The 11,503-nt window shown below is 35.9% G+C and overlaps 1 protein-coding gene across 4 annotated transcripts in view; it reads right to left on the reverse strand.

The window, feature by feature from the left end:
• The window catches only part of ssbp2b (single stranded DNA binding protein 2b), a 125,233-nt gene that overhangs the window by 112,751 nt on the left and 979 nt on the right, over positions 1–11,503 (reverse strand). The window contains exon 1 of one of the 4 annotated variants that reach the window (XM_084103888.1): positions 11,264–11,310. The exons of 2 other annotated variants lie outside the window; for them this stretch is intronic. In XM_084103888.1, the coding sequence (XP_083960014.1) occupies positions 11,264–11,292 (29 nt within the window). In that variant the 5' untranslated portion in view covers positions 11,293–11,310. Of the gene's footprint in view, positions 1–11,263; positions 11,311–11,503 lie in introns of those variants that run through there. One more of the 4 variants, XM_084103886.1, reaches the window with a different exon arrangement.

Below are 11,503 nucleotides of genomic sequence, written 5' to 3' on the forward strand. Positions count from 1 at the left end.
ATTTAAAAACTAGCCAATCCATTCATAAAGTGAAGCACTGATAAACAGCAGAGTGAAATATCATTCACATTAAGGCTGACGCAACAAATCGATTTGACAATGAAATCTGCCTTAAAAATTTTCGCTTAAGAAAAGTTTAGCACAATGATAAGGATTTTTTTTTTTTTTTACTAGCTCTACCAACATTTCCAACCAAATTTTTTCAAATAAATGTATATTTTTAAATTTAGATTTTCTAATTAGAATATGTATAATTGTTACATGCATTATTATTTGTTTTAAATTATAATTTTAGTTCTATAATTCTACCATATAAATGTACATTTATAAATACATACAGTACTGTTCAAAACTAAGACTTTTTATTAAAGAAATGTTAAGATTTTTTTTAGCAAGAATGTGTTAAATTGACACTAAATATGTTTATAATGTTATAAAAGATTTCTATTTCAATTAAATGATGTTCCTTTGAACTTTCTATTCAAAGAATCCTTGAAAACGTATCACAATTTCCAAAACATTAAGCAACGCAACTGTTTTCAACATTAATAATACTGTTTCTAGAGCAGCGAATCAGCATATCAGAATGATTTCTGAAGGATCATGTGACAGTAATGATGCTGAAAATTCAGCTTTACAGGAAAAAAAACCCTTTTTGTAATACTATTTCACAATATTACTCTTTTACTGTATTTTTGATTAAATAAATAAGCCTTGGTGAGTTTTAGACTAGGTGAGCTTCTTTCAAAAACAAACAAACAAAAATCGAGTAGTGTACATAATATATGTGTGTGTATATATATATATATATATATACTGTATATACATATACATATATAAATATCAAAGTTTTTCTTTTCGAACTAAATCTGCAATAATAGCAAGACATGTTACAGGTACTCCAAGACAACCATAAATCCATAAAAATAAAAAGAATTGCTGGAAAATGATGGCAAAACATAACTGTGCCGATAGACAACACATTGCGTGACCTCCCATGACCCCTACAAGCCCTCAAGTGTCTCATGTGCAGACATTCCTGATGCTTAACCTTGTATTAAGCATAATGCACTCAGGTCTTGCCATCTGGCCTAATCTGAAAGTTACAATTCATAAACATAACAGGAAGTTGATCCGACAAAATGACTTAAAAAACACTGATGTTTTCTTACGATGAAAGGGCTAGCGAAAACCATCAAGATTGATTCACAAACCAAGAGGCAGTTTCCTCAATCATGTGTGTGTTCGAGAGGGTCAAAACAATAACTTTTCTTGATGAGATAAAAGGAAACGTCCTAATGATTTCTTTTTTTTTTTAAAGACAGGAAGAGCAGAAGTTTTAAACATCCTGTTTTATAGTGGAAAGAAAGGCAGCCCCAACTTAACCAGAAGAGATGCTTTGAGCTTTATCCAGGAAGTAAGACTGACAATGCCATGACCCATGTCATGTCATTTGATGATAAGCAAAAGTCTTGTATTACTGCAGAGAAGTGACCTTTCATAAAGTACAGTGCGAGGAGAGGTCACTCACAGACAGCTTTTACACTCATGGTTTGGATTTTTACAGAATAAATGAGGGCTCATGGGACACTTCAGATTGGTCACTTCAGTTCAGCAGCTTCATAAAACATAACTAACACATAAAACATAGGGATGGGTCTCAAAAATGGGTATCACAATTTCTGAATTGATTCAGATTCAATTTAATTTAATTGCGATTTAATAGACAAGTTTGAGAGGTTTTTTTTAAAGATTCTTAAAAGGATCAGCTCACAAGAGCCATTTGTTCATGAACTGGACCATACAGGTTGCAACATATGGTTTAGCTTCACTAAAAGCACTAGGAACCGGTACATATGAATCATTTGTTCATGAATCACACTACACACTGGATGCATGGTATATTTTTGATTCACTTAAAAAACTACAGGCTCAGAAGAGTTCATTGTTTATGAATCAAACTACACTGGCTATGAAGTTGTTTTGTGATTTATTCAAAAGAACTGGCTCATAAGAGTCATTTGTTTATGAATCGGACTACATTGGTCACGTTTAAATATACTGCACAGTTCTGCGTTCTTCTACTTGCCCTGCCAAGATTTCCTACATAATGTCTAAAAATAACTTTTACATTTACATTTTTGAATTTGAAATACAATAGTGGCCAAAAGTAATGTCTGGAGGATATATTTGTTTTTAAACACCCTACAAGTTCGATTAAACTATCAAAATTTGAGAAGAACATTATTATTCAGAAAAAAAACATACATTGTCTACAACATAATCAGTTATTAATATTTCATTGGTTCTCTCTTGTTTTTGAATGTGTTCATAATTTCTTATATGACAGCCTGGCCAAAAATGATGTCCAAACAATTTTGCCATGTTTCATTCATTGTGTTATCACACATAAAACAATTGACTCTGAGCACAACTATGCAATATGCTCACAATTTTTATATATACATGTATATAATAAAATAATAATAATAACTTTTTAAATTATATTTGGATAAAGGGTGAAGATGTCAAGTTTCCAAGGCCGGACACCACTTTTGGTCACCACAGTATATAATGTTAGATGCATTATTTAATGTTTATTTAAATATTATATCATATTTGATCATTTAAACATTTATTAATTATATTTAAATCATATTATTAATTATTTTACCACATAGATACATACATTTAAATGTTTTCCTGTTAAAATTAAGTTTTCTTTTCAAAGAAAATGTGTAATAATAGCAGGAAATTTAACAGGTATTATAATTTTACAGAAACTCCATATCAAATTTTATGTTTTACGTATGGTGAACCCAAACCCAGTCTAAATTATAGGGCTTTCTTAAGGCTGATTATTTATTCAGGAAAGTAGTTGATATGCAGTCGCGCACATCCCCCGTGCGAAGGACACTCAGGCTTAACCGATGCAAAAAACGACAACAACCCTTCACACTCTCATGTGACAGCAGGTCAGTTCAATAGTCTCCATGATGAAAAGATAACATGTCACAGGCGAGTACCTTCACCATGCAACAGTCTCCCATAATGAACACTCCCAACACGCAGTGACAGGGAGGAGAGAAACAAAGTTCCCCAACAGTATCTAGGGCGCTTTCTCTCTCCTCTCGTCACGCATGCTTAACCTTGTGCCGCTGCGTGGACCACACCGTTTGCATATTAATGTGTGAAGATATTAGAGAGGTCTGCTCTCTTGAGGATCAGCAGAGAGAGAGAGAGAGAGAGAGAGAGAGACGCAAAACCAAAGACAGATACACAAAAACTAACATACCCAGCTAGATACGCACAGCAGACAAACTGTGAAACCACAAACTGCATTCTGAAACACACCTGTAGTTTCCAGATCTCAGAGCTTTAAAGACTGCAAAGACGTTTCTGAGGCCGCGACATTAATCAAAATAAATAGGGATGCACTGAAATTTATTGAAATGACTGCAACACACTCCAAAAAAGTTGGGACAGAGACATGTTTACCACTGTGTCACATCATCTTTCCTTTTAATTACACTTTTTAATCATTTGGGAATTTAGGATGCTAATTGTTTCAGTTTCTAGTGTAATTTTTGCCCAATCTCGCCTGATACAAGACAACTGTTCAACAGTCTGTGGTCGTCACTGTCCCGATTCTCCTTTTCATGATGGATCGTACATTTTCAATAGGAGACAGATCTCTACAGCAGGAAGACCAGTCAAGCACATCCCTTCTATGGTGTCGAGTTTCTACGAAACCACTCAGTTGTAGCACATGCAGAATGAGGCCTGGCATTGTCTTGGTTCCCAGGAAAGATGTCATCTTGATGGCAGTATCCATGTGCAATCGCAATATACGCCTCCACATCAATGGTGCCTTCACACATACAAGTCACCCATACTGTTTTCACTGATGCACCTCCATACCATGACAGATGTCGCTGATGGTCTCTTTCGTCTTTGGGACTGAAAACTCAATGTCTATTTTTCCCAAAAACATGCTGAAACATGGATTCATCTGACCACTGTACAAATTTCCACTGTGTTTTGGATAGGGTGGCCATTTCCATTTTGCGGCATTTAGTGAGGCAAGAATAATAGCATAGGACTCTGGTGTACTCGCAACTACAATACAATTTTGTCCATCATATCGATGGTATCATAATTCTGAAATAGCCTACTCTATTCATTGCCAGACAGTTTGATCTACGATATATCTTGATGTAGACCTATGTGTAACAGAAAAGGCAAAAAAGTGTTTGTTCACAGTTTTGTATTTTGTATTTATATTTGTATTTATTCAAGACATTGTGATGTCTGTTTCAAAAACTGACCACTGAGATGAACCTGTCTTGCAAAGTGCCTGAAAACATAACATTTCTGGACTTCTGGAAATAACAGAAATACAAATAATGAATGCGAAAAATAAATAAATACACATTTCAGTTCTTAACAAAGAAGTTCACCCTGTGCAGCAGCTCAGACGACAACAACAGCACCTCTAGGGTCATCACGGCCAAATTCGTGCTCTTTTGTCCATTCCGGATCAAATGAGGTCTGACGTTTCGGCATGTTAAAGTTATGATATGACGTAGCCAGCATGTGGACTCCACGACGCGGAGGCTTGTTTACGTTTTTAACCAATGATATATCAGATATTTATTTGACACCGCTTTCAGCCAATCATTCGTATGACCAGAGATCTTACGGCATTAGACGCTATGCTGCTGCGTCCCAATAAAGATTCTAGAGCGGGTTTATTTAGGCCGATTCAGAGCAACTCCAAAAAGGAGGACAAATGAGTGTCCGGCTTGAGGCTGCGCTGGATGCCGGACAGGGGGCTTAAAATCCGGACTGTCCGGCCAAAATCCAGACGTATGGCCAGTTTTGGATCATCTGAGATGAGTTCGGGCCCAGAGAACTCGGCGGCATTGCGCATAGAATTAATGTATAGCTTTCTCTTTTCTCAAGTTGCATTTTTTGATGCAACGGCAGACTGCGTTAATTGACAAAGGTTTTCTAAAGAACTCCCGAGCCCGTGTGCCTATATTTACAGAGTAGCACGACGGTTTCTCATGCAATGCCATCCGAGGGCTTGAAGGTCATGCACATTCAACAGAGGTCTGCCGACCTGACAACAGACTGAGATTTCTCTGGATTCCCTGAATCTTTTCACAATATTATGTAAGGTGGATGGTGAAAAACCTAAATACTTTGCAATCTTGCATTGAGAATTTAGAAATTAAATTTCTCTCATGAAATTTGGCACAAAATGGTGAGCCATGACCCATCTTTGCTTGCAAAAAGACTTTGGTGGATGCACCTTTTCTACCCCAACACGATACCCTCAAAACAGCTTAACTTGGATATTCTGTAATCTTTTCACTTTTATTTGGCCTCTGTCCAAATGTTTTTGGAGTGTATTGGAGCCATCAAAATCTAAACGTGTTTAGATTTTTTTTTCTTTGTAATTTTGTCAGTTAAATAAAGGTTCAAGAGAATTAACAAATCAGATTCTTGATTTTACACGTTTTACACAATGTCCCAACTTTTCTGGAATTGGGGTTGTATTATTATATTATTCTTAAATACTTTACAGTGAAAATAGTCATATTTCTTATTTTGTTTAATATATGTTTATGTAGTATTAGCAGTAATAGTAATACTAATATTAATAACAATTATTATTATTATTTTAGAGTCGTATTGATATATAATCAATATTTTTTGGGCCAAATTGTGCAGCCAAACAAACAAGCAAGAAACAAGCAACAAACCAGGAGCTTTAAAACAAAAAAAATTGCATTCTGAATAGCATTTATTTTTATTTTTATCACAATTAGATTTTTTTGTTGTTGCCACAAATCATGCAGCCCGAGTATAGATAAAGATGATTCTACAAGTGCACTGTCACAAACACCTGGCCAGAGAGATGCAAGCACAGCACCGTTGTACAAACTAAACATGCGTTTGTGGCAGTAACAAACTCAGTACTAGTCATAGACCGACAAATATTGGCTAGTCCAATTAATCTACCAATATTTGGCCCTTTTTTTAAACTGGCCAATCAGGTTTGGCCGATTAACAGTAGTACTAGTTCCCCCCTTTGCGTCAGTTCTAAAATATGCAAATAACTTTTTGTCAATAAATGATCTGTTTTAAATTGTGTTTTTCATTACCTTCAAATGTCTATGCCATAAGACTGGATTCAAGTAGCTGGCTAACTTTAACTGGCCCAGCATTATTATCTTATCCTAATGGTTGCTTTGTCATCATAGTACTTGACATGGAAGAGAAAACAAACCATAGAAGACATTTTATGCTAATGCTAGCTTAGCTATAGTGCCTGTTGCAGCAATGAAAATGCAAATGTGAAATTGAGCTTGTGCAGATAGAAGCTTTCACATGGGATGTTTCAGGACTAAATGTGTTCACTGGGAAGGTTATGGTTATGGTGATCACCAAACTAAAAACATAGCCTAACTTCAATCAAAAATGGAACACATTAATTCTGTGCTATGCAAGCTTTCCAAGCCATTGGAACATCAGCTTTGAGTTTTTCCTTTTTTTTCTCCCTCATATCACACAAACCATCCTCTTGACAGTTAACCACTTGTCCACTTTTCTTTCAAAAGGAGAGATAAAAGGTACTGTGATCTTTTCAAAGCCATCACTATACAGTCGAGCGGTTGTCAGATTCAAACAGTTTAAGTGTTAAAGCAGAACTGACTGATTCTGCACTTCATCATATCAAATAAAACATTATGTCAAAAGCTTATTTTGTCACTTGATATGACAACATCACATTCACACTGAAAATGCCGTTAAAATCACACAAGTCAAGCTTCCATAAGGATTTTATCTTTCAATTCCCACACTCAGCTAATACATAAAAATGACTGACCATTCATAAAAAAGAACACATATTATCGCGTTCATTCATTACACAATGATCATATCCAAGGTTCCCACACTTTTGACCAATTCATTTTTAAGAACTTTTTCATTATTGGATAAGGATTTTTAAAAAGTAAAAAAACGGGGAGAAACAGTATTTTTTAAATTAAAAGTAAAAATTAAGAATTTAATTAAATAAATCTTAATCTAATAAATCTAAAAATTAAATCTTAGCATGACTAGATAAATATATATTTCTTACAGGGAGATGTGGGTTTGAGCCTATACGTTTATGTTCCCATTCATTCCTTCTTTACTTTCTTCTCTCCCCATTATTTTCTGTCTATTCTACACTGTCCCTGTATATAAAAGTGATTTAAATTTTTTAAAGACAACAACAGAAATGAACAGAATCGCAGGGGCGGCAGCTGCCACCCTAAAAATTAGTTTTGCCACCCTAAAGTTGACCAGTGTCACGCCTCGCAAATTGATGTAATGCACAAACAATTTAAGTTTATTTTTAAGGTTTTGGTTTATGGAGAGGTGTCAACATAGCAAACATCCCCGTCAGCTCATAATAAAAGTGCATCACTGAAGGAAAATGAGGGGGAATTGGGGTTTTTTTTTTTATTTAACCGGGGAATTAATTGTGGGAGGGGAATTTTTTAGACAATAAAAAAATAAATACTACAATTAAAAATGAATTTTTGCTTTTACATGGTAATTTTTTTTCACAATAGCTTACAGAGCAGCCTGATATCAAACTTTGAATTGAATTTACAAAAAAGACAAGTCAACACTTAGTAATAAAATAAGAACCAAGCAGTAACACAAATAAGTACAATAGAATAAACATACAGAAGAAATAAACCGTGCTTTAAGTTCAGGTAGGAATAAAGAGTAGGATTCATGTAGAGCAATACTACAGAAATTGAATAAAGTATCAATTTAAAGAATAAAGTAATATTAATGAAATCACACTGAATAGTCTTCATTTTAAAATAAAATAAATACAAATTAAAGTTACAAAAGTTATTCAGTCAAGAGCAGAGAGTGCTTTTCTCTTCTGCATTAATGACACAGACATATATTAGGCTGCTGTCACTTTAAAGGAGTCATAACCTAGTATTACCTTGGATACCCACGCTCTATAATAGTCTTTCAGGCCCTTCTAAAAAAGAAAAGTTGAAAAAAAGTGGGAAAAAAATAAACACAGAGCTCCTCTGACCCTTATTTCTGAAGGCATTATTGTCTCGCGAGATCTGATGCGATATTTTGGCTGTCGTGGACGGTCATTGTAATAATGCAAATGAGGGGCGCGTTGATTGGTGGCAGGAAGGAGGGGGGTTGACACCGCAGGTAACGCTTCAGCATATCATTCCAAAATGACATCATGGCGCAAGTTGTGAACGTTTCTGCATCTTTCACGGTCGAGTGTGTACTTTGAATCGGAATTCAGTAATGGCGGCGCTCGACTGAATATGAGGGGGAGAGGGGCAGGGCGGGCTTCCTGCAGCATAGGTCTGCGGTGTCCATATATGGTATATCCTGCGCCGACTTGACATCAAGTCGGCGCAGAAATTAACATCACGTATTTGAGTGCGCGTGCACGTGGGCTGGTTTACGAACCCAGGGGTAAACAAACGCTTCACTTTTAAATATCGGCTTCCCGGCTAGTGTATAATCGTTAGGCAATCATAACATACATTTTTTCTCGTGGAAAAGTGAAAATTACAGGTCATGACTCCTTTAAGACCGAATGCACTGATCCATGTTACACATGCGTTTTCTGTTCATAACAGACTGTATTTATGTGAATACTCGACAAGACGGGCAATTTGTACATAAATTTGTGTGTATTTGACCATTTAAGCACTTTTAGCCATGCAAAGAACTTAATTTGGTCTTCGTGAGCTGTTTGTGAGGCGTCTTTATGAGTGCGAGCGCTCAGAAAACAGTCTCTCAGAGAGCGCACGAGTGCTGAATGCTTTGAAATCGCGATGGATGTGAAGATGTGAAGTCGTTTGTACATTTCGAGAGAGAGAGAGCGTGCTGATTCACTTACGCTGTTTGTTAAATTACGTCTAAGAAAGTTTTTAAATTATAATAATCTGTGTGGATTAATTTGTTTATTCAACCTAAATGCTATAGAGAATGTGTTTTTTTTGCGGGAATTTCATGCATTATATAATCACAGAACCTGCAGGAATTAGTAAAAATGTGTGCAATACCCGCGCCGGCGCCGAAATTCAGGCCCTGTAATCAGTTGTCATTCATCTCAGTTTATCGTGATCTCACAAAGTAATCATATAAAGTAAATATGATTGAAGTATTAATCATATTATAATCTAAACTTCACAATGGATCTCTTATTTACATGGTGTCTGCACTTTGAGAGGATTCACAAGATTGTAGAACAGAACAAATCTGGAGTTTTGAGCAACTTTAACACCTCTGATTGGCCATCAAAAGACATGTCTGTGATTGGCTACATTGTTCAATGCTGCAAAAGCACGTAAATAGAAACCTTTGACACAAACACATATAGGCCTACGCACTAGAGTGTTTGTCAAATCTGTTTCGCCAATATGATATTATTAGTTTCAACTAAAAGTGCTCTTGCTTTCCATATGACCGGGCCCTCAAGAGATGAGTAAGTGAGAATCTCCACAAATACCCCAAAAAATAACCTTTTATGTGAGTTGAGTTTTCTGGCAGGTGTGACTGTATCAAAAATAAATTGTTATTCACAGTGATTTCAGGAGACAAAACTTGCATTCCTGTGGAAAAATAGCCAAATCAACACAATATGTGACCAAATTTAAATGCTACAAGTTTTTATTTAATGTAATTTTTAAATGTCACCATCTATTAATGTCACCTCAATAAAATGTCAGCACAAACTAAATAATATTTATTGGGGCAGTGTTCATCATCTTCACCCCTCCCCCATTTTTCTAACTTTTTAATAGTTCAATATTGTACCCTTTTAATGAACAGAAGCAGGTACAGTCAATCACGTGTTTTTTCAATACATTAGCTAGCTCGCTCATTACACTTTGATAGGCTAGCTTACACATTTTGGCCAAATGCTAGCAAGACCCCTGTTGTAGAGGAATCAAACATCTGTACAGTAATTTTCAGTCAGGTATGTTTGATCATTTCCCCTTATTTCCCCTGCCATCCCAAGCATAAAATCCTGGACACGCCCCTGCAGAAACATTTAGCCTACAACAGTTATTTTTTTTAATCCTAAAGCATTCACAGTACAAGTAAAGAACCACAAACGGCATACAAATTCACTTAGCAAAAGCAAAAAGCTGTAACAACATCTCATAACCAGCAAAACTGCTTTCTCAAGCTCAAATCTAATGCTGAAGAGTTTTCATTGAAACCACAAGTCCACACATGTCCCATAAGACACTGGCCTGAATGAAACTGCAATAATTGCTAATTACTTCAAGACAAGACCTCAATGCAGGAAGACAAAACTGTGTGCGTTACAAACATGTTCAAGCTGACAACTATTAGAATAATATAGTTTGAAACAGCAGGAAATCAATGACAATGAGTGAGGTGACATCTCTGCCACTGACTGACACGTCAAATAAGTTCCCATGTCCATGTCTAAAATCTCCACATTGACAAGCCAAATCCACTTCAATATAAAATATTTTTTAAATACATGCACTAGCACTTGTAACCAAAGCTGTATGAATTTCTCCCCCCGCTGAACACAAAAGAAGATATTTTGAAGAATGTTAACTAAACAGTTGAAGGTAGCCATTGACTTTTCCTACTATGGAAGTCAATGGCTACCGTCAACTAACTTGTCTGCTTACCAACATTCTTCAAAATATCTTCTTTTTTAGTTCAACAGAAAAAGAAACATACAGGTTTGGAACAACATAAGGATGAGTAACGTTAGGCTAAATGATGACAGAATGTTTGGGTAAACCATCCTTTTAAATTTAGGATATTCATTTTTGAAAGCTCCTAACAAAAAAATCCTTTCAGAATGGTTGAAGGTGTACAAGACACCCTTCTAGGATAACGTTACTCTAAAATCTCCACATTAACAGGCCAAACACACTTCAATATGATATTTCTAACACATACAGACTAAATCTGCAATATATTCATGATAAAGGTCTTTTGGAACCTCCTAACGTTACATAAAATAAAATAAAAATCCCCTCAGAAGACCGTTATAAGTACTGGGCATCATTTCAAGATCATTCTAACTCAATCGTTCCCTTTTTAGTCGTTTTTTTACGTCATTCCGTTTCTGACATTATCAAACGAACTAACATACCCATAAAATACTGTGTAATATATAATACAAGCAAATGTTCTTCTCGGATCAACGGACCTCTCTCGTCGTGCCATCACCATCCTCATAGACTCACGCGCAGCCAAAAATCTTATATAACTGCCACAAACAAGAAGTCACTGCGCGCGACGGGCTTCGATAGAACGCGAGTATATTAGAGTATGTAGCGCGCGCGTGAGTGAAAAGTTCCATGACAGGTCAGTCAAACTCGCACGCGCTGGAACTTTTCAAGCTGAAACGTCAATCATATTCTTGCGCGCGCTATACTGCACTCGCGTG

Source organism: Abramis brama (assembly GCF_963993115.1).
Source record: "Abramis brama genome assembly, chromosome: 25".
NCBI classification, from domain to species: domain Eukaryota; kingdom Metazoa; phylum Chordata; class Actinopteri; order Cypriniformes; family Leuciscidae; genus Abramis; species Abramis brama.